Raw genomic sequence first — 24,020 nt, 5'->3', positions numbered from 1 at the left:
GTTTTGGTTAAACATGAACAATTAACAGCTACGCGAACGAACCTATTCTATCATTCTTGTACTTTTTGCGCTTTTGCATCTGTTCTCCTTTTACTCTCATTTGAGAGCGTAAAATTGTAGTTTGACACAGGTTTTAGTCCGAAGTTCAAAGGAACAGACTAAACACTTACCAAGCAAAATTCTCCTTCCTGTATTGCCGAAGAAGAGCGGCAGGACACCTCTTCTGTTGTCAAGGGTATATAAAATTTCTTGTGCAAATGAGTATTCAGCCTCTTTTAAGCGAAAAGCGCAAGTGAAAATTGTGATTTTTGGCCATTTTTCGAAGGGCTCCCTGGGATTAATTTTTGTGAATGGCCTCTCTAAAATGGGGGTAGGAGGTGCCACGCTCCTCGCCCATAGCCTACCGTCCCTTTAACCATCGCCGTTATAGGAAAGTTTCCCAGTTTTTTTTATTATTACATACCACTTTTTAATACGGCGTAAAGAATTTCATCACATGCAGAAATCGCTATTGATTCCAAATATTCTATTTGTCCCGTATGTGAACCATTTACCAAAAATAAATATACATATTTGTGTATATACCTACATTCGACCATACATGCATACAAACCAATAAAATATATATGTATGTAAAGTATTCTCATTCTTGCAGTCGGTCGAAAAATTTTAAAGCGTTAGTTTTATTTTGCCGGCAAACTAAATACATACGAGTATGTACTACTTATGCAAATGTAAGTGTGTATTATGCACATCGTCGCGTAGAGAGAAATTTGCGCTGTTTTCAGGGTTTTCAGCTGCACTGCCGTCGAAAATTCGTAGCGAGCTTTTGCTAAAACTACATACATATCTTAATACATAAATACCTACACATACAGTAGTTTTCTCTCAGCTTTTGTGCCTATAAAAGCCACCTCCCTTCGCTACGAAATTCAGTCTCTTACGACCACAGCTAGTGAAGATTACTTGTAGCAGGAAGACATTCGCTAACAACTATTGGCTTTGTTCGCTGCTAACAACAACAAACAGTGAATTATTCCAACAAAACAACAAACATTTATTAACGTGCGTGCTATTTTAATTTCTCATCAACAAAGTCCAAAGTTCAATTCAAAAAAATGGCTCAACCCGTTGTGCAAATGACCGCCGATCAACTGCAGTCCCTAATCGAGTCAGTGCGTTTGGCTGCCGTAGCAGGCGCTAGCAGTGTTGCTCCAGCTACCGTCCAAACCAAGGGCAGCTTCACCAACTGCACCAGCCGATTTGGTGGTCAGCGCGACCACGAAGCCGTTGAGGAGTTCATCACCTCCATTGTAACTTACAAAGAAATCGAGTCAATCAGCGATGAAGATGCACTTAAGGGGCTTTCCTTGCTGTTCTACGGTCTGGCGTCCACTTGGTGGCAAGGCGTGCGCAAAGAAGCGAAAACGTGGGCGGACGCCATTGCTTTAATACGCGATCATTTCTCGCCCACCAAGCCCGCCTACCAGATTTACTTGGAGGTCTTTGAGAAGAAACAAGAAGACAGCGTTGCTATTGACACATTCATCTGTCAGAAGCGTGCTCTACTCGCACAACTGCCAGAGGGACGTCACGACGAGGAAACCGAATTGGATTTGGTCTATGGTCTGTTGAACATCAAGTATCGCAGGAATATACTGCGTCAGGACCTTAAGACCTTCCGCGAATTGCTGGAGAAGGGGCGCATCATCGAACACAATGACTTGGAATCAGAAGCTGTGCAAACAGGTCCAGTACGTGGCTCAAAGCGTACCAAACGGTGCACCCATTGCAACTTCCGTGGTCATACATTCGAAGAGTGTCGCAAGCGCCGAACCACTGCTGATGAATAAACACTAACTACACTACATGCATCCACCTTCTCAACCAGACATTCCAATCACTAAACCGATGACGACAAAACGCACACAACACCGGCGAGAGGACGCTGACAGTCATGACTCAACAATGACGTCACAGTCCGAGCAGCTTACGTCGCTACCGCATTACTGAAGCAGTACTTTCGCACCAACAGAAGCAGTGATTGAACATTGAACTTTGGTGATGTCGGCGAATCACGGCAACAGCAGCAACATTACTACTTAGAGTTAGTATATACACTAGTATAAGCAAAGAAATAATTATTGTGAGTCTGAGTTATTTTCCGCTGTCTACAAATCTATAAGAAGTTTTGCGTTTACGGGGCAAAGTCTTCTTTGCACTTTCGTAGTGCTTTGACGGCTTCACCTTGGAAACTTTATTACTTCTAATTGAGGAGCAGATAGTGGAGACAACTTAGGTCCACCATCACAGCGGATACACGCTGTGTCGAGCACGGCTACAGATGGCTGCGGACGCCAGCAATGGAGTTCTTTCATTGCCGAACATATATACATACATATTGTATATAGTTTCTTCAATTAATGAAGATGAAGATGAAGAATGAATGAAAACAAACCTAGTGAACCGAGTCACAGCTCGAACCATCCGCGCTTCAACGGTAATAGCAGCTCTTTGCTTCGCTTAGCATATCTTACAATAATCGAGTTTCTTTCTTTATTCGAAATGTAAGTGAATTCTCTTCTCCTGCGACTAGAAGCGCAGTGGTGTAATGAGCATGTAATGGGGTAGCTGAAAGCTTTACGGAGTTTTTCAGCTGCTCAACAAGCGCATAGATACCAAAGCGCTTAGAGTGCAAGGGAAAGGGGTTACTGCTTCTCGTTTGATGAAAGAGAACTTTGATTTGTTGTTTGATTTGTTAAGTTCAGAGGCAGGGTGGAATATTTCATAATAGACGTCGTTGGCAAGGGGAGTGACTCAAAACTCGCTGCATTTTTCTGCTGATAACGGCAGTGCAATAGTCAAGGAGTGGGGGTTTAACTGTAGTTGGCTTTTGCCTTTGTTGCAATTGGAATAACTCATACTGAAGACCGGTTGGNGCTGCATTTGGCTGCCGTTAACGGCAGTGCAATAGTCAAGGAGTGGGTGGGGGTTGAAGTGTAGTATGCTTTTGCCATTGTTGCAATTGGAATGACTCATACTGAAGACCGGTTGGCAGGTGGATTAACGCCTCGGCGTTCCTCCACCTGTTTGGTGGGCTCAGTGTGAGTTAGTCTATTGCTGCCAATTCTCAGCTGCAACTGTTCTACCCTCGCCATGAACATGACTTTTGCACTCTGATATCCGCTCTAAAATGTGGCAAAAACAAACCCGTTGCATATGGAAGTGCTGCCTGACATTTTGTGTTTTGAATTTATCATTCGCGTTTGTTAATTGAGCGGCATTGCAGACTAGGAGGTGCACTTGCGATCCTCTCACATTTTGGTGTATGTCTCTTCGGAGGTATTCGCTGAGTGTGTGGGGAGGCGAATTGTTCCAATCGCTCTGTATTCCTCTCATTTGATGGGCGTGTGGATTCTTTTCACCTTATGTTGGCAGTAAGTCTGTATGTGACAAAACCAAAATCGCAATTTCGCGATTTTAAACAAATAAATCTTTTAAGATTTGCAGCTACGGCTGAATTAAATTGTACAACGATGGCTATGCTGTCGCCATTCGTACAATTGGCACGCCAAACTGGCGATCTGCGAGTGGTTCCAACTTCTTCGCAACGTCAGGTGTATGGCACGCCTACCCCCAAATGCTCTAAAGCATTCACTCAAAAACCTTAGCTTAGATCCGTCGCTCATTTTTCCTCCAGAAATGTTGCGACGATCTAAGCTATCTCAACACAAGAACAAATATTTCTCATTTCGCGATTGCCAATTGTAGTATTCAATCCCATCGTATATTTGCCTTGAGCGCCAAAATGTGGAGGATCTGGCCCATATTTCGGATGAATGGCGGTGGGTAGTACCACCAGCTAAGATTTTAGAAGAATCACTGCATTGCGAGCTTAGACATTCCAGTTCAAAATGAGAGATATTTGTTCTAAAAACTACCTTATTTTCCTAGCTCCTATGTACCTAAATTTTTGTAAATATTTAGCATTAAGTTTGGCAAAAGAAAAAGAATCAAAAAATTACAAAGAAACAAACCTTAAACAGGAATAATAAAAACAAAAAGGGCTAAAAAAAGAAAAAAAAACCAAAGCCCTCAAAAACAAAAATTGTACAGTATTATTATTGAGGGAATAGGGAGTTCTCATTCAGTGAGAGTTAAAAAAAAAAATGGCGCATTTATTTAAAAGGCCCTGCGAGTCAGGTGTAAGTTTTCTTCTAGTAATTGTTTATTATTTTCAGAAATAGTACATCATCAAAACCGATTTTCAACTGAAGGAAAAATGCTTTGGCGGTAGTAGACAGGCTGACTTCCACCTCAACTAAAGCTACGGTAGGTACCATTGAGCTTTTTACGGCTGTAAAACCTCACAGCCAAAGCACATTGCAGGTGAAAGCACATCCACCAACATTTGTACCAAGGTATCCCCACGTGCGGAAAGACCAAAGGTTAGTTTTTACAAAAGTAGAGTAAGCAAGGTACAAAGGCGAAGCTTTTGATGTACAGCATCTGCATGAAAATTAAGTACAATTTGAAAATTTCATTTTCCATCTCTGGCTCGAATCTCAGCGAGTGACAAATTTTTATGTTTGCTTTTAAAAGCGCGACCAGAGAACTTACATATATGCTCTTATATTTTCTCTGGTATTAGTCGCCTGCTTCCTAGCGAGTGATTCTTGTGATGACTCGGACTACTCGCAATTTTGTAGAGCCGTTTAGACAAGTTCTTTTAAATAAGTTTCTGCAAAAAAATTTAAGAAATATTAAAAAAAATATTTGTTTGTATGTGTGTCAAAAACTGTCACGGCTATTTGCTAAATCAATCGTAGTCCGATTTTCGCGAAATCCATAAAACTGTGTGCACTGCATACATATGAATTGCTACGACTATACAGTGGGGAGCAAGGTTTATAAAGTAAAAATTTTTTTGTTATTTTTTTATATAAAAATATGGTTCACGCTTTAACCAAAACCATATAAATCAAACTTCATACAGAGCTTAGAAAAATTGAACAAATTTTCATTAAAATTTGAGCTTTTTATCAGATTTTTTAGAATTTTTTTTTGAGTATGAAGTTTTATAAATTTAATAATTTTAGTACAATAAAGTACAAGTTTTAAGCGGCTGAAAAATCGCTTTGATTTTTGTAATTTTTTTGCTGACGACTTTTGGGTTTTTTCATTTAAAAAGTGTAATTTTTAAAAACTGGTGTTGATTTTTTTTTAATTTTCCTTGCAAATGGTCTTGCGCATTTTTTCCATAAGATGAATGAATTTCTTGTATGCAAAAAAGTGCAAAAAGCGGTCACCAAAAAAAATTCTCTAAACTCAAAAATCAACGCTTAAAACTTGCACTTTATTAAACTAAAATAATTTTAAATAAATAAAAAATAAATTTAAGTAAAGGATATATATTAAATTTACAAAACTGCATACTTAAAAAATTCTAAAAAATCAGATTAAAAACCTCATAATTGTAATGAAAGTTTGTTCAATTTTTCTAAGCTCTGTATAAAGTTTTTACGAAAAAATAACAAAAAAATGTTATAAAAAAATGCAAATATTTAACAAAAATCCACAATGTACTCATCACTGCTCCCTACTGTATATATACATTCATATGTATACACATCATTCCGCGAAAATATTTCGGTAATATATTAAGATTTACGTGAGCTGGACCTAGTTGAAAATATCGCCAAAAATCTATTCTTTTATAAATAAAATTAGTTTTTAAATATATTTATTTTCTAACAAATCACTTCAGAGTTCAAGCTTAAAAGGGCAGCATAAAAAAGTTTTTCGAAATAATTTGGCGGAATTCTTAAAATATATTAAGTAGTATAAATCCGTTGGGAAAAAATCGCAACTTTTTTTTGTGGTGTATCCTAATGTATATTCAAATTACATTCATACGTTCCTAGATTTTCAGGTTATCACTGAAATTGTAGTAAGAATTTCGAATCAGGGCTTTGGAGCAAAGTTTTTTTTCATCGCACCGCTCTAGCTCCACTCCGGTATTTTATTTTGCTCCGAGCTCTGCACTTGCTCCACTCCCGCTCCTAATTAAAAACTTTTATTTATTTATTTATTTACATATCGAGCCCTAACCGCCAAAGAAACGTAGGCGACATTTTCTTGAAAATTTTTTTTTGATGCAGAAATGTATCTAGATGCTCTAAGGACACTTCTGTATCAAAAAGAATGGAAATTTATTTAACACAGTTGTTTTCAGGGGCAAAAAAATTATAATTTAAGTAAATTTATTAACTGAACATTTTTTATTTTTTATTTTTATTGAGCTTGAGAACGTTGTTATTGAATTTTTTTGTGAAAAAACACAATAAAAACAAAGTATTGCTTATTTTGCTTTAAGGAGCTAAGGAGCAAATTAATTTTTTTTTAGCTCTTTGCTCCAGCTCCGCTCCAGCTAAAATCCTTTGCTCCTTGATTTTTTGCTCCGCTCTGCTGCGAAGCGCTGCTTCGAATGAACTGAATAAATTCGTGCAATACTTTTGTGGCTCGCCGCAAATAACCCCTTCCCAAAAGAAAGAAATATTTACGTTTGTAAGTTTTTTGTGTTTTAATTTTTTTTTTTGGGGTTTTGTTTTTTGTGTTTTTTTTTTGGTTTTTTGTGTTTTTTTTTAGGTTTGCATTTTGGTTTGGTTGTTGGTAGAGTTAGATAGTTTATAGATTTCATTTGTTCATTAGAACTCCCCATGCGAATTCCCCCAGTACTCGATGCCAAATATTCAAAGCCAATATGTTCGCTTCTTAAATTGAATATATATTCGATGACCAATCGTTACCGAATTCGGAGCCAGCTCCTCCAGACTGTGGTTGGCGTTATCGGTGTACGAAAGCTTGGTCAGGTCAGGCGCTATCGAATACTGAGGGAATAGTACATGCGGAGCTGTGATGAACAGTGGGTTCAAGACAGTCACAACATTTCCGGAGGCAAATGCCGTGACGAATCGAAAACCAAAGGAAACGTATTTTTAATACGCGAGCGTGCCACACATCCGACGCCGCTGTGAAACAGAACGACGTCAGTTTGGCGTGCCAGCTGTACGAATGGCGACCGCATAGCCATCGTTGTACAATTATTGAACTTGAGGAGGAGGCGCACATTGAGTTGCCTCTGTATATGTATATTATGTCGCATAGTAAGTGCTCTGCCTAAAGGTGCATATCTACTTCCCCCCTGCCTATACAATTGGACATGCCCGTGCCAAAAGGGACAACAAAAGTGGGCGCTCGGGCGCAGTGTGTGACTCCGAAAAGACGTATACTACAGCGCAGCGCTGGAGAAATACAGTCTCCCAATGGCACAGGCGTGTCCAAAATGTAGAGGCACGACAAAATATACATACACACGCTGTAGGCAACAGCTTTACTGATGTGCGACGGATAGATGTGGCCTCATGGAAGCGCAGACGCCGATGCTTGAAGATATCTTTAATTTTAGAAAATCCAGAATAGCCTTTAGAAAGGTTGGCTCGCGGATTTGTTGTAGTGAATATCTTTTAGCTCACAGCGTCCGAACTCAAATGCGGCCGATTATGAGTCACTTACAGCTATTGAATTCGCCTCTAAGCCCAACATTTCGTACAAAATTTCTTTCGTCAGTTTCGAAAACATTATAAAAAAAACTACTTTTCCTTGATTATCCAAAGCCAAATCACGTAGTTACACGTCAAGCAGTTGCCAGCCTCAACTGAAGATGCCAGCTGCTTGACGTGCAACCACGACGCCACTTAAAATGGACCCAAGAAAAAGTAGTAATTTTGAATGACGACACGACGAAAGAAATTTATGCACACAAAAAATGTTGAGCCGGACGAATTCCAATATCTGCTGTGGTGACTCGTTGCAAATGTTCTTCTGGTGATTTTCATTGCAAAATTCCAATGATCTGCAGAAGAAAAAATGCAAATTGGCAATGAAGAAACTCCATTGCTGGCGTGCGTAGCCATCTGAAGCCGTGCTTGGCACAGCGTGTGTCTGGGTTTGCGGATGAATAGTTTGGGTGTGATGTTGGTGTATCCCAGGTGTCTCTTTTCTTCCCGCTCTTCCAATAGAAATATCACTGCAGTCGAGCAAAGTATTCAAAGCACTCGAAAGGTGCAGTTGGACACTTTGCGCTGCGAAGAAAAAAATTTCAATTAGATTTGTAGGAAGTGCGAAACACCTCGGACGTCGGGATAGGCTGAATGAGTTACGGAAATGTACTTAACTTACACAATAACTTGTACACAATACGTATTTAAGCTAAGAAAACTGTTACAACTTAATTAATTTAAATAAATTTCTGTTGCGGCGGTTAGCGAACTGCTGGCTGCACGAATGCTTTCTGCTCCGTTTTGAAGATCCAAGGACGAGTTGTTTAGTTGTGCGACAATCAGTCTCGGTTAGTGAATTCGGGACGTGCTGCGTCTGTTTGTACTGTAGGAATTTCGTTGAAGCGGATATTTTTTATTACTCTTCATCTTTATTTTCACTATCCTTCCTTTCTTTGTTTTCGCTTGCTTTGTGCTTGCGGCACTCTTCAAAACTGTGCCCCCGGAAATTACAGTAGGTGCAGCGTTTTGTGCGTTTTAGTCCTCGCGCCAAATTAGATTGAGCGACGTCAATTTCCAATTTATTGAATTCAATTATTCGTCCCTTCTCCAGCAACTCGCGAAACGTCCGAACATCTTGGCGCTGAATATGCTTTCGATATTTGATGTTCAGCAGGCCATAGACCAAATCCAATTCGGTTTGCTCGTCGTGACGTCCCTCAGGCAGTTGTGCGAGTAGAGCGCGCTTCTGGCAAATGAAAGTGTCTATTGCCACGCGTTCGTCTTGCCGTTTTCCAAAGATCTCTAAGTAGATTTGGTAGGCCGGCTTGGTGGGCGAGAAGTTATCGCGTATCAATGCAATGGCGTCCGCCCAAGTTTTCGCTTCTTTGCGCACGCCTTGCCACCAAGTGGACGCAAGCCCTTGTAGTAGTAAAGAGAGCCCTTTAAGCGCATCTTCGTCGCTTATAGATTCAATTTCTTTATAAGTTACGATGGAGTTGATGAACTCTTCGACGGCCTCATGGTCACGTTGGCCACGGAAATGGCTGCTACAGTTCGAGAAGCTGCCCTTGGTTTGGACGGTGGCTGGAGCGGCAGCGTTGGCGCTTGCTTGAATGTTTAACCGCACAGATTCTATAAGTGATTTTAGTTGCTCGTGAGTGATAGTTAAAGTTGGGTCTGTCATTGTTTTTTCTTGTTTTCGTTATTTACTTATTTATACTTTAAATGTTATTAAGTTTTGAGTCAAAGAATTAAGCCACGGATTGTGGCGAATCCATTTATCCGCAATGGTCGTAGTAGACTGTCTTCAAATTCGGCACTCACATTATTTTATATCCTTGTGTCGATGGGAAAATGTACAAGCAAATACGAAGATAGTCGGATAAGTCAGTGATTTTTTGAATAAAAGTTTTACGTCAAGGTCTCCAAAATAGACGTTTTACCGCCGAACCTTTTATTCAGGCTTGAAAACAGAAAAAAACGCAAAGGGTTCTAAGTTAGCAGAATAATTTGGATAGAGCAGCAGTTCCTAGCCAGGTTTTTGGAAGTTCGCAGCTTAATAGGCAATTCCGTCCAGAGAACCTGTTTGCTTTTAATGGCTGCCAGGCACAAACTAAGTAAATTACGAAGAACACGGGAATTTCAAAAGGCCGCTGACTTATCAAACTGCCCTCGTATTAAAATATTCCAGTGCTTATGTACATACCAATACATACCAGTATGTATGTATTTATAGTGAATATTTTTCATAGGGTGTGCATAGGTGAGTGCTTGAAAGTAATAGCTGGACATAAATTTTTGGTAATTTATAAACGGGGCATATATTTTGGCCATTGATATTGATATTTAAAAGCTGCACATAAGTTTTTGGTCATTAAAAAAATGTACATATATATTTGGTAGAAACTGAATATAATTTTGGGTAATTTAAAACCGGACATATTGGTTATTTTAAAAATTTTAGCCATTTTAAACTGGACATAAGTTATTGGTATCTTTTAAAAAGTTGGACATAAATTTCGGACATATATATTTCTTAATTTGAAAAGTGGATACAATTTTTGGGTAATTCAAAAAACTAGACATACAATTTTCATCATTTGAAAACCTAAACATAAATTGAGGGTAATCAAAATTTAAAAAATTAATATACATTTAAGGAAATTAAAAAATTGGGCATACAATTTGGTCATTAAAGAAGTGAACATTAAGTTTTGGTCATTTTAAGAGACATAAGTTTTTCTCATTCAAAAACCGGACATACATATATATCTACGTATATATGTACATAACTTTTAATTTAGGAAGTAAATATAAATATTAGGCAATTTAAAAACTGGACATAACTTTTTACTAGACATAATTTTATGGTTCAAAAATTGCACAAAAAATTTGGGTCTTAAAAAAACAGACGTAATTTTTAGGTAATTTTAAAACTGGGCATAAATTGTTGGTCAGTTTAAAAACCGGACATAATTTTTGGTAATTTTTAAACTGGACGTACAATTTTAAAGATTTTAAAAATTTGTTTTAAGGTATGTATTGGAAAAATCCTTACGAAACAAATCTACTGCGTTTTAAGCTAATCTGCATTTTTACGAAAAAAAACCGTCCCACCCTAATGCACTAATGTAAATATACGTGCCACAGAGGCGTAGACGGGGCTGAAAGCAATATAAACTATACTTCATTGAGTACAGTAAAATTGGTTTAAATTTTCAAAAATAAAGTTTCCGAAAGTAATTTTAATGAAAAAGGATAATTTTTATTTTTATTTAATAGGAAAACTGGCAGAAGTAAAAAAATCTTTTTTAATTTTTTTCACTTAGACTGCTGGTTACAACGGCAGTTAAAACACAGTTTTTCGCAGATACTAAAATTTATCGTTGTTTATTATCTTCTTAGTAAAAGAAAATCCCAAAAACTCGTAAAATTCAAGGGCGCTCTAGACCACCAGCTTAAAGAATTATTAAACAGATGCCTTACAAAGCAAATAGTTGTCCACGATCTGTGATGATGCGATTGACAAAAAACCCATTGATTTATTACTGCTTTGAATCGAGGATTTACCTTCGAAAGTCGAAACCATTTTCAAGCGGGTTCTTTTTAATTTTTTAGCATTAAAATTGCTCTTTTGACAGGCGCTCATTTTTTCGTAGTTTTATATACAGTAAAACCTCACTTGTGTGAACAGAACACTTATGGTATTAGTATTTTATGCCAGCGTTCACGAAATGTTGACAAGGGGAGCTTTTGCTTTGCTTGCTTGGGGTAGCAAATCACATGAAAACGCCCACTTAACTCCGGCCCTGGCATATTGCCATTTAGTTACTTTCGGCGTGGAAATTCTATATACTTTTGTATACATAGAATGCATTTGTACAATAAGTACATATGTATGTATTTAAATACACACTAGCATATGGGTCAATCCATGTCAAATCGACCAATGGTTGAAAACGACCATCTTTGAAAATTAAAATTTTTTTTCGAAAGTTATGCAAAATTTTTAATTTCACAAGTTTAAGTTTTGAATATATCAGAAACTATTGTAGGTAAAAAAATGGTCTCATCTCGTGGTAAAGCTGAGTTTTAATGGTATAAAGAAAAAACATATACAAAAATTCGAAAAATAAAAAATATAAAATTTTATAAAATTTTTAAATAAAAAAAAAATCGTAAAAGCAAACTTCCATATTTTTTACATTTTTTCATACAGCTAAATTTTTTTCATACAATAACGCAACTGATCCAGAAATTTTAAAGAATGTGTTTTTGTAAGATATCTATTCATTTTTGAACTTTGAAAAAAAAAACAAAATTGAAAACTCTAAATAATGTTATGTTAAACAATTTTTGTTTTATTTTTAATTTAGTGTTTGCAAAAAAATTATTTTGCAAAGTTCAAAAATTCATATTTCAGAAAAAAACTAAAAACAGATTATTTTAAGATCAGTAAGAGTTAATGAAAAAATTTTGAAAAAAACTTAAATAGGTCTTTGCTTATATGTTAAAATGTAATTTTTAATTTATTTTTTGAATTAGTTTTTAGATATACATATGTATATATTTTATATATCCACAAATATCGCCTTAAACAAGGCTTGTAACTATAGTAGTTTTGGAGATATTAAAAAAGAAAAATGGCGAAATCCTTCAAAGGTTGTGAAATTTTGAACTTTCGATTTTTTTCCTTTGGCAGAATTTCCTTAAAATAAAATTTCTAAGCAAACTTCGTTCAAATCAATAATGGCCGATTCCAATCATTGGCCGATTTGACATGGATTGACCCTCATATCCATCTACATATATGTATGTATATTGCGGCCACATTGAAATACGCATATGTACGAGTACATACATATATATGTTCATATGTAAACAAATATACGCGCGCGTATTGAATTACACTTTTTGAAAATTCCCAATAAGCGCTTGTTTGGATTAACACTTCAGATTTTCATAAACAAAAGGCAATTTCGTATAAATATTTGTTTCAAATCATTTTGATTATTTCCACAAAACGAATAATCAACATTCATCCCCATTGGAATATTTTTGACGATTTGATATTTTAAGTGATTAAGATTTTTAACAAAAGAACTTATCGCCCATTTACCATATGGCTCACAACTCAAAAAGCGAAATTTTTCAGAGGACGCATTTAAAGTTTTCAATTTGCTTCCGAAATTTAGAAAAAAAAAATGCATATTGTTTCCTTAGTAGGAAACTACACAAGATTTTAGCTATAACGAGTAATTCTGTATAATTTTCTTAGAAATTTCGTTTTTGAGTTATGACAGTCTTTTATTAAATGAACGATATTTGTATTTTCAGAAAAAAAAACAAAAATATTGCTTTCTGGTCACCTGAATGTTTCGCCGAGGCTTCACGGAAACATCTATGTACAAATTTGTGATTTTTCCAACACCATCTCAAGATTTTGAAATGAAAAAGCGATCAACAGGAGGAAAATTTTTACAATTTAGGGCATATTCGAGTATTATAGCTCTCGATGCAAGCTTTCAATTGAGGAGTAGCATCGATGGATTTACCTGCAGGGTACGTAAGTAAGCACGTAAGTGAGCACATTAGGATGTCTCGCCAAGCAAAGCTATTATTAAACTTCGTTTGTCGGGGGTCAATTCTTTCGATTGTTCTCGCTCATTATTTTGGCACGAATTAAACTTCTTTAGAAAAACCCCCCGCACAAAAAAAAGCGTATTAAATTTTAGCATGAAATGTTTTTCTACAAAGTTTTCCTTTTGGTGTATTTGTGATTATTTCTAGTATTTCCTTCATATGACAAAGAATTTTCGCTGCAGCTTTCGGGCCTTCGGCAGATTGATTCCCCACACATTTAGATAACAATAAAAATATCCATGATACCTAATTAGATACATATAAAATTAAAACCGCGTTTAAAATGCCAGCAGGACTTTAAATAAAAAAATTTTAACGCATATCTCCATAATTTCAATCTCTCTTTCTTTTAAAGCTATTTACTGGAAATAAGGCATGCTTTACATATTCTATTAATGAAACATTGACCTTTTTCAAAAGAAATGAGTGACCCTGAATTCAACAATAGCTTTAAAATACGTAGACCTAATTTTATGAATCGTTTTTTTTTTTTTGTTTTTTTGCGTCGGACCGTCTAATGTTTAAAAGTGAGTGTAGAATATCATTTTCGAAGAATTGCCTAAATAGCTTGATTTTAATTGTTTATTATTGATTTTATATATGTACATACGTATGTAAGTAAACTTAATCTACGCAGAGGAAATAATAAAACTTATCGTTTTTGTTTCAAAGTGTCAAACGATAATTTGTTTACAGAGATGAAAATGCGAAAATAATATTTCTTTACCAAAACAAATACAAATCAAATTAAAGAGCTTGCAACAAAAACTACAGAAAACTAAGGATATTTTCTGTTAGCATATTAATGTATGTATGTACATTAGACTGCATCACTCCCCATATAAAAAAAAATCGGCACTGTGTTTACATTATATATATTATATTTTAAGACGCCCACCAAAATATTTCGGAAAAATATTAATATTTACGTGAGCTGCACCGATTTGAATATACTTCCAAAAATGGAGTTTTTTTATAAATAAAAATAATTTCTTAAAGATTTTTTTTCTTTAAATCCCCTCAAATGACAAAACGGTTTAAGCTTAAAAAATCTGAATAAAAAATATTTGTAAAAAATTAAAAAAAAAGAATTTAACGGAATCGTAATAATGAGATTTTTGATGCTTTTTTTTAACTTTTTTCAAAGATTGGTATAAGAAAAAGTTGAATAACTGAACCCAAACTCTTCCGATTTAGACTTGTGAGGTATCATTGAAAAGGTATTTTCTCCCCCTTTTTATTTCTTCGCTAATAAGCTCATTCAAAGGATGAAAGAGAAAGGTAGGATGAACGAACATCATTCAAAGTTGAATTAAGATGTGTTGGTATTTGAAAAAAAAAAAATTGTGCCACGAATGACTTTTTTTTGGACAGAAGTAGAAATAGTGGGAAGATACCTTGCTACTGAGATCCCATGAGTCTAAATCAGAATAGGTTGTGCGCAGTTATTCAAGATTTTCGTAAATCAATCTTTAAAAAAAGTAAGAAAAAAACAGCATCAAAGATCTCATTATTACGATTCCGTTGAAAAGATTTTTAAATATTTTTATGCAATTTTTTTAAGCTTAATCTGTTCTTTTAAGGATCGGGTATTTTTCAGAGTACTGAGTACTTTCTTTAAATATACACTTGTTGGTAACATTTCAATGATTAGTGTAGAAATCTCGCAAGCTGGCAGCACTTTATTAAAATTAATATATATATTCCAAATTACGTCAAATGAGTGGCTACTTGAAAACTATTGAAACTTCAAATTGAGTACAAATATTTCTAAATACCGGTAAATGTAAATAAAACTCAGTACTTTTAAGTATCTATTCAGTACTTTTAAGTATCCTAAGTACATGTATCAAAGTCGTGATTGGAATAGAGAATTTTGAAGTACTGAGTACCTTCGAGTTCTTTTGTGAGTACTTAGTACTTTTGAGTTCTTTTAGGTTCTAAGTACTTTCGAGTTCTTTCGTGAGTACTGAGTACTTTGGACTATTTTGTATAGATACTTTTAAAAATCGGGTGCTGTCGATCCTTTTGAGAATCGAGTTCTGAGTACTTTTGGTATCGATACTGCCCAACACTAATACATATGTACGTATGTATGTATGTATGTATTAATAGTTACATATACATATGTGCATACATAAATGTTTACTGCAAACAATCGAAGGTATTAATTACCTTAAAATGACTATAATTTCTGTCCAGTCCTCGCCTACGTCCTGTCGAGGATCTCCCGACTTCTCTACACGACAACAAGAAGCGTGCGTAAGAACACAGTTATACTATATAGTTATAGTTAGACCGATTTATCATCGACACAATTTACCAATACTACATCGTTTACTTCTGACATCGGCAAAGGCCTATGTGGTATCTGAAGGTTTTGCCGGCCAGATCGAACGTCTGAGCCTTTTCAGTTCATTAATGGGGTGATCCGCCAATTGCTACTTTTTCGAAGATAGTTTGGTTGGCTCTTTCCATATAATTTTACTGAGACTTTGGACTTCTCTGCAGAGGAATAATAAAATTGGCAAGTCTAAGCCCCGAATTTCCTGAATTCTTTGCAAATATGTAGCATATTTGAGGCCATGAGGGCCAGAGTAGCTTAACTGACATTTCCAAAAAAAGTTGAGGTCCACATTAAAATACATTACTAGACTCGAAACGTTTATATACCGAGGTAAGCCCTTTTAGTATTCTTTTACTAAAATATGTAGCATCACGTAGGTGCAATGAACTTTTTAGGAAAAGGCCGCATTTATTTTTTATACATCCTTCATTCTCATATCATTAAAGTTTTTTTGTTAATAGGTTCCCCTGGCTCTCATGGCCTCATTTGTCCTATGTATTGAAATACATATGTATGTTATTACATGTGTACAGCTATGTTGATATGCATTTGAGTGTTATGGTATTAAACTTGGCAAACCACATTTTTTAACGGCTTCATTTCAACAGATGGTGAAACTTTCGCCGGCGTTTCAGTGTATTTCACAAATGAAAGAAATCGCTCGAAAAATTTTGAACGCTTCATATATAAGCACTTATTAACATACATATGTATGTACATCCATATGTAAGTATGCAGGTGAATTTGTGCATACTATGGCTGCGACTATCCGTATATTCGTTTATCGGGATAACCGTTCGGATATTCGTGTATAAAGAAAATATCCGGATATCAAGTTAATATCCGTTCTTTTTGTTATCCAGATATGCGGTTAATATGCGTTCTCTTTTGTTATCCGGATATGCGGTTGATAGCCGTTAGTTCTGCTTTCCAGATAACCGCTTACCATCCGTTTACTTTGTTATCCAGATATCTGGTTAGTATCAGCTCTCTTTTGTTATCCGGATAACCGGTTAATATCCGTTCATTTTGTTATTTGGATATCCGGTTTTTTTTTTCATCAGATATTCGAATATCCGGACAATGGCCAGAGCGCGCAGTTAAGGATCCCAAAGCTCACAATCTCATCGTAACGCACATACATATATGTTATGGTTGTTTCAATTTAACGTTTAGTATTTTACAGGCAAAACAACCCTTGTACCTTGCTGCATGTCGTAGAAAATAGTGATACATATGTAGATCTAATTGGGCGCCCTCAAATATGTTCACATTTTTTGTTAATGTCTGCACTTTATCCTCTTTTTGTGATGACCTGTAAAATATTTCAGTGATATTTATTGTTTTAACTTAGTTGTATTAATAGTTACACGTTTTAGTTAATTTTTGTACTTTATTCGTCGAAAGTGAGCAATTTTTTGTGCTGCCGGCCTTATATACGACCCCATAAGAAATCGCCTCATGGGAGAAAAGGCAGCAAAATTATTTTTCTGAAATGTAATAGGTCCCTTTTGAACTTTGTCTATTAGATTAAAACGCATTCGCGAATGTGAAAAATATGACATTCGAAACATCCCTAGTGCATACGCATGCACTTGAATGAATAAAGAGAGAACTGCGGGAAACCAGCTGGCTTTATTAATGTGGCATTGAATTCGTGGCTACTCCAATACTAGTAGTAATGCGAACATACATATTTACATTTGCATTTGCAATGCATACAGATTTGCAGCGAGAGTAAGAATCTAATAATTTGATGGAGCTTTTCTTATACACTTTGTGCGAATACTCATACTCTCGAAGCTGGCTCATAACAAGTTTCTGTGTATAAAAGTTGTTTATTTACGAAACTAAACTCAGTCTCATTCAGCAAAAACCAAATTCTCAGCGCAAGTAGCGGGAAAACATACAAGTTGTACACCAGCGCCAGTTGGCTTTTTGGTGTGCGCGCCAATTTCTCGATCAGGCTGCATCGACAAACACTGACGGTTCTCTGGCGATTCCAAAAACAACATGTCGCAATCCTTCGTGCAACTAACCACCGAACAACTGCAGTCACTGCTCGATTCGGTGCGTTTAGCAGCCGTTGCCGCGGCCAATTGTGCCGCCCCAGCAACAGTGAAAATGAAGGGCACCTTCGTGTATTGCAATAGTCGCCTCGGTGATCAACATGATTACGATTATGTTCAGGAGTTTATATCAGCGGTACTCGCCTACAAAGATATGGAATCGATCAGCGACGAGGACGCGCTGAAAAGTATTGCAATTCTTTTCTACAGTGAGGCAGCGATATGGTGGCAAGGTGTGCGTAAAGAGGTACAAACTTGGAATGAGGCCATCCCATTGATTCGTGAACACTATGCGCCTGCAAAGGACGCTTACCAAATTTATATTGAGATTTTCGAAGAAAAACAGGATGATGTAACTAAGATGAGTACCTTTGTGAGTCGAAAGCGTGCACTACTCGCACAATTGCCAGAGAATCGTCACGACGAGGAGACGCAGTTGGACATGGTCTATCCTTTGTTGAATATCAAATATCGCCGCGGATTATTAAGACAGGATATTCGTACATTTCGCGAATTGCTCGAACGTGGACGTATTATTGAACACAACTTTAGTCAATCCGAAAAAGAGGAGCAGAATATTAAAAAACACACAAAAGACTGAAATAAACAAAATTTTGATTATTGGAATACGATTCGGTAACCAAATTAGAATAAATGAATTTTTTTCAAAGAACCTGGACTTTGCTTTTGTTAAGAATATGATCCTCGAACTTATACAGAATTGGCTTTCACCAATAGCAGTTCGCTATTTAAAATAATCATAATGTGGGTATCAATTCATTAAAAAAGAAAAACAAATCGATACATTTCTTGATCTCATAATCGATATCCCTATCAACAAATTAATCCGTTTTATCACATATTTTTCATTTTTGTGGCCCTTTTGTACATCAATCATTTTCATCAAGCTCAACTAATGGCAGGCCTAAGGAACGTGCCGTTTCGGCGCGGTTAGACTAAAGGGAGAGGGGTGTTAGCTAAGTCGGGGTCGAGTCTGGATAGGTAGAAGTTCAGAGTGCTACAGTATACAGACCGTAACTGGGCCAGAGTACCTTATTTGACCCTTCCCTTACGCTTTCTAGAGTCAAACACAATGGTCTGATTGCGATAGAAAGCTCACGTAGAATAAATAAATAAATAAATTAATTAATAAAAACTGTTCTGTTATATAATCAGATAAAGGCGGTTGAGTCGAACGCACTTCAGTTCATGTTTAATAAAGCGTCCGTCGAAATGATAGGTAAGGTTTATGCAGCACGAGCTATGGTCAAACACTGAATGCTAAGTAGACCCTGGCCACTCTTAGGGCCGGTTGTTCAATGTCTGGTTATCACTACTTGCCGGTTGAACATCATTATCGACGTTTTCGAAATCACGCATATAACATGTGATCGATAAAGCAGTCGTTGTACTTAACCGGAGCTTCTACCTCCGATTTGTGCTAATCATACATTGAACAAGCGGCCCTTAGTAAGTATTTCTGGCTTGGACAACGCATATCACAGCATGTTCAAACTGGCTCCAAGCAGATTATTCTCTACTCATATTACATTTGGGCTTATGAACTAATGTATTGCTTCTTAGCAAAAATGGCAGCTGCAACTAAGTGCTCAACATTGTGATGTCCTTAAGGGCGGTGAAAATCGAGTCTGATAGCCAATTTGCAAACCGGCCCTTGGACTCATTTGAGGTGTAATCAAAACCAGTCGTAGAATACCTGACCTATCATTTGACTTAGCCAATATAGAAGCTGGCTCAAGGATCGAGGGAATTCTCAGCCTAATGACTAAATATCTTCGGCACCGAAATTTAGGCCATAGAGGAGGCAGCTGATGGGTCCCCCATATTGCCCGACAGAGAAGATTACGCACGCACTACAAAACATTTTTGAAGACCTTGCATATATCTTACAGCTGGAAGTAAGAGCTTTGGCAAACACTACCAAAAAAGTGCTCGAACCCGAATAAGCTTTTGAACGTCCAAAGGAATCGATCACAACGGCCCTATATTGGCGAACTTAACCTAAACTTATAGGAGAATTGGCTACAGCGCATTTAACCGATAAAAAAATCTTCACAGCAGAGATTGTGTACAATGATGCCTGAAGGCCGAAGAGGGCTGGGAAATAATCCTTTCGGATTTTCGTGTATCCGGTTATCTGGTTAATATCCGTTCTATTTTTTATGCGGATATCGGGTTAATATGCGTTCTATTTTGAATATCCGGATATTCGATAAATATACAGCTTATCCGGCATTTAAAATTCCACGCCATTGCACATTTACCACTCTCGGCTGTAGGTGTTGAATTCACCACATAATTCCCCACTGCTCCAAAACATGTACTACTTCCCGACAGGTGCCGCCGTTACCTGTTAGTGCGCTGTAAAACAATTGACTGTCGTCTTTTTGGTAGTCTGGCAGCAATGCAGCGCCAAGTCAAATAATCAGTCTGGTAGTTTCGAAGATGGCGTATGGTTGTTTGAGCGGATGGTTGCGGCAGTTCAACGTAGTGCACACGATGTTTTCATAAATAAAATTGATGTATTTTGAATAAAAAGTGCCATTTTTTGCAATTCTATGCATATTAATGATAAATTAAGCGCTGAAAATTCGCAACTCGGCTTTGTAAGCGCGCGCTAAAGTGCTATAATTGAGAAAAAGTGCACATTTTTTTTTTATCGAAGCAAAAGTATTTGTAGTCTGCGAAATTGTTTTCTGCAACCGATTTGATAGAAAAGCACAACAGGCGGAAGTGTTGCGGGCGACCGGCATTCGCCAGAGTGAGATAAACATAACAAATTGCAAACGTTCAGGAAGTGCTTATCAGTCCGAATTTTTGTTTTTGTTTCGCTTTAAAGTGCATTTTGTTTATTCGAAACAAAAACATACAACAATAAAAGTCGATGTGCGAATGTGAATTGTTTAATAATAGTAGAATTATGAGTGCGGGTGTGTGTGTCGGCCAAAAGCCGGCAAAGCCATTGAATTCATTCATGCAATTGATAACAAACTGCAATTTTTTCTTCTAAACAAATTTAATTACTTTTCGAATATCAATCCACATACACCACTTCCCCGACTCCTGTTCCAGCTTCTTTGAGTACACACATTCAAAGCGTATTTGTCAAAGTGTGAAAAAAGTGCGAAAAGTGTTAAAAATGTCACACCCGTGTTATATTGCAAATGTTGAAAAATCATAAAATAAAAGAAGCATACAAAGTTTGCCAAAAACGGATTAAAATCAAAGAGGATTCATATTACAATCCGGACAAGCGTCAGCGGGGCGCCAATCGATTGCGCACCACAGGAGTCTCGGCAACATTTGTAAGTTGTAAAAATGTGGTCTCCACGCTCGGGTGGCAGCGTGTGGCCACAGAAATGGAAACAAACAAAGTGTCAGCGGCAGCAGCTGCTGCAATTGAATTTGGTTGTATTTGTAATTTTGGCATCGTTGCTCCTGCAGGCTGAGGTTTCATATGCAAGTCAAGGTGAGTGAGTACCTACGCAAATATTCCAGTGCCTATTAATTGTGGTCATTTGAATGTAGGTTGCATCAGAGGGGGATTATTTGAAATGTATGCTAACTGCTAAATTTCCAACACACAAATATCCTCAGAAAATCTTTTCAAAACATTCTTGGTTATTTAATTATAAAATTGTAATTCGATATTACATACCCTGCAAACCAAAGTATCCAAAGTCTTAAGGAAATCTTAACGAGTATCGGAAATGTTTCCAAATTCTGTAAGACTATTTTACGAATTGTCAAAGAAAATCCTTTAAAGTGATTTACACGAACTCTCAAAGAAGGAAATACCCAAATGTTTCCTCCCAGCGCAACATTACTTACTATTGTTAAGAGCGTGTCAGACTTCTTGGCAATATTTCCAACTTTTCCACGCAATTCACTGTCAAATTGAGAAAGAGAAATTTTTTTTCCATGTGTGAACATCCAGAAAGACACTTTTCGGAAATCAGTTTCAGAAATGAAAGTTGCAAGGTGCGACGGCAACTCGAAGCGCGCAAATCGATTTCGGAAATATATTTTAATATTTCAACTTGCTCGTGCTGCACTAGCAATCTGCAATTGGCCTTTCGGAAATAAAAAAAACCGCTTTCGAAAGCCACTTTACATTCAAGGTGTGACTGCTCATGCAACTGCTTTCTGAAATTTCTCAATTTTACAGCCTTTTCGAAATATATTGCATTGCCACGTCTGACACGCTCTTTACTTTACAGATTTTCTTCCGTAAAGTAAGCGATGTGTACCCAGCATATTTCACCTTAGGAAATTCGGCGGAATAGGTATCAACATTAAAAATAATGATTTCTTTGCGAATTACTTAAAATCTAAGATTAAAATATACATAAGTATATTTTCGGAATTAAACCAACCATAGTTGCAACGCGTCTTATTTCTATTGTTTGTTAGGGTTTGGTGAGCTTAGGGCCACAGTCCTCAAACATGAAAAATCGGACACAGATGTACATACATATGTACCTACATAAGTTTGTTGAGCAACCCATGCGAGTGCCACTGGCACTAAAGTTTAAACCGTTGAGGCCGCCATATTTTGCTAAAAATGTGTGAAATCTCTAGCTAGTCTAGCTTAGCTAAGCAATCTGTGTATTCTTATATAAAATATTGGTTAAAGAATCGCTTTTGTGTCCTGCCCAGGACATTATCTGATTTGCCTTTTTAACCAACTACCAATTTTAAAATTGACGCGGTCAAGGTATATTGAGACGCGCGAATAAGTGCAGACTCCGGTCCGTTAAGCTAAAACAAAACGAAAAAGTTGGTTTGGTCCTAGATTTTAAGCGTACAAATAAAGTTTTTTTGCGGGGCTATGGATGGGCGAAGGGGAAATTTTCGAAAATTTCCAAAGGCTATTTTTCAAAAAATTCCGAACCGAAATATGTATTTTTTTATAAAAAGACTAGTTCTACTAAAAAATATATATATGTAGGTAAATAACCATAGACCACACTATAATAGTTAAATAGGGTATAAAAATACCTTTTATTTAATATGTAATTCTATTTATTTAGATTTAAATACCGTGAGAAATTTTCTTTTACCTGTGCTGTTGACGAAGAGAGAATTGACTATACTGATGCTTAAGCAGTGTATGCATTGTTCAACTTTGCGTTCAATTCAACGTAGGGTTGCACGAAAAAAGAGACGAATGGCTAAAAATATATATAGTTATATAAAAAAATATCAAAATATTTGCCATAAAAAAGCGTTTCCATGGTTCAAATTTGCATTCAAATTTTGGTTGAACGGTCGTTTTCAACAAAGTTGGTCGCCAGCCAACATTTAGCCATTCAAATTTTTTCTTGCAACCCTGCGTTGAGTTGAACGCAAAGTTGGACAATGCAAACACTGCTTTATATGCTGAGCGGGACGACAGTGGCCGAAATAAGTTCTGCGCAAAAATATTGCCGCCCTTCTTTTCCGGCAACACAGAAAGGAGAATTCTACTTAATAAGGGTTATAATTTCTAAGTGCGGCCGAAGGCGTTACCTAACTCGCATGACGTTGCAAAAATTTACAGGAATTAACCAGAAAGCATTCCTGTACTTGGTTCTCTGGCTTCTTTAGCTTTTTAACACATTTTTGCAATGTCGTAGGAACATGAACTTTTTAATTTTAGTTAGAAAATGTAAGTTGTTGCCACTTTACACGGATATACTACGATTTAATATAGTTTATATAAAAATATATATACCAAATTAAAGATATTTTAATGTTCGTTTGAACTATTATAGCCCTGTGTATGGTTACCTACACTTTTTTTAGTACAGCATGTTTGTTTTCAAAAATAAATTTTTTTTCTATTAAATGATTTTTCCAAAATTTATCTACATAAAGTATATTAACGGTTTTATTTATCTTTCCAATGAAACAAATATTTTGAAATACGGTCGGGAATTATTCGAAATATCGCCTTTTTGAATTTTTTGCCCCATCATCGCCTCGAAAATATAAGCTTGCACCAAAAAATTTGTATACCCTAAGATCAGAAGAAACGGGCACCTTTTGCTACCTTAACGGACCGTATTCTGCGGTTGTTTCTATATAGAGATTATAGAGACTATAGTTGGAAACACACAAAAAAGGGAGTAAAATGAAACCTTACCCACAATAACCTTCAAGCTTTCAACTAAAAGTGTGAAACAAGTCACACTTAAATGAATTTGTTTGCGAATGCAAATGTAGCGTAGTAATTGAAAAGAAAAATTTCGCACATTTTTACGACAACTAACAAATTGCCTCATCGGAGGAAATATACATGTTGTATGTATTTGCTGGTGTAAAATAAGTAATAGTATATGCATTGTACATAGAAAAAATCGAATGAAGCGCTAAACAAATATTGAACTTGCAGAA

At 36.4% G+C, this 24,020-nt stretch overlaps 4 protein-coding genes across 6 annotated transcripts in view; 3 read left to right on the top strand and 1 right to left on the bottom strand.

Annotated features, from left to right (window-relative positions):
* Positions 1–923: 923 nt before the first annotated feature.
* Positions 924–2,385, top strand: LOC108361114 (uncharacterized). Its single transcript, XM_017613655.1, has one exon. It carries the CDS (start codon positions 1,119–1,121, stop codon positions 1,851–1,853), a length of 735 nt encoding a protein of 244 aa, XP_017469144.1. The 5' UTR covers positions 924–1,118; the 3' UTR covers positions 1,854–2,385.
* Positions 2,386–6,596: 4,211 nt separating this feature from the next.
* LOC108361113 (uncharacterized) lies at positions 6,597–9,350 on the bottom strand. 3 transcript variants are annotated; one of them, XM_017613652.1, is made up of 2 exons: positions 8,511–9,350; positions 6,597–8,454 (listed from the first exon to the last, which is right to left on the bottom strand). In XM_017613652.1, the coding sequence occupies exons 1-2, from the start codon at positions 9,244–9,246 to the stop codon at positions 8,402–8,404; spliced, it is 789 nt and encodes a 262-aa protein (XP_017469141.1). In that variant the 5' UTR covers positions 9,247–9,350; the 3' UTR covers positions 6,597–8,401. The 3 variants fall into 3 exon arrangements, with proteins under 3 accessions (XP_017469141.1, XP_017469142.1, XP_017469143.1); XM_017613653.1 differs by having other exon boundaries at positions 6,597–8,458; positions 8,515–9,350; XM_017613654.1 differs by having other exon boundaries at positions 6,597–8,462; positions 8,519–9,350.
* An 8,173-nt stretch (positions 9,351–17,523) lies between these two features.
* Positions 17,524–18,309, top strand: LOC108361120 (uncharacterized). The gene has a single exon (XM_017613661.1). The coding sequence runs from the start codon at positions 17,566–17,568 to the stop codon at positions 18,220–18,222; it is 657 nt and encodes a 218-aa protein (XP_017469150.1). The 5' UTR covers positions 17,524–17,565; the 3' UTR covers positions 18,223–18,309.
* A 1,775-nt stretch (positions 18,310–20,084) lies between these two features.
* The window catches only part of fra (neogenin protein frazzled), a 111,408-nt gene continuing 107,472 nt past the window's right edge, over positions 20,085–24,020 (top strand). The window contains 1 exon segment of the mRNA XM_017613645.1: positions 20,085–21,111. Within this exon segment, the coding sequence (XP_017469134.1) occupies positions 20,961–21,111 (151 nt within the window). The 5' untranslated portion in view covers positions 20,085–20,960.

Source organism: Rhagoletis zephyria, unplaced genomic scaffold (assembly GCF_001687245.7).
Source record: "Rhagoletis zephyria isolate East Lansing unplaced genomic scaffold, Rhagoletis_zephyria_1.1 Rzeph_scaffold_00697, whole genome shotgun sequence".
NCBI lineage: Eukaryota > Metazoa > Arthropoda > Insecta > Diptera > Tephritidae > Rhagoletis > Rhagoletis zephyria.
This window is presented reverse-complemented; position numbering and strand designations above follow the sequence as displayed.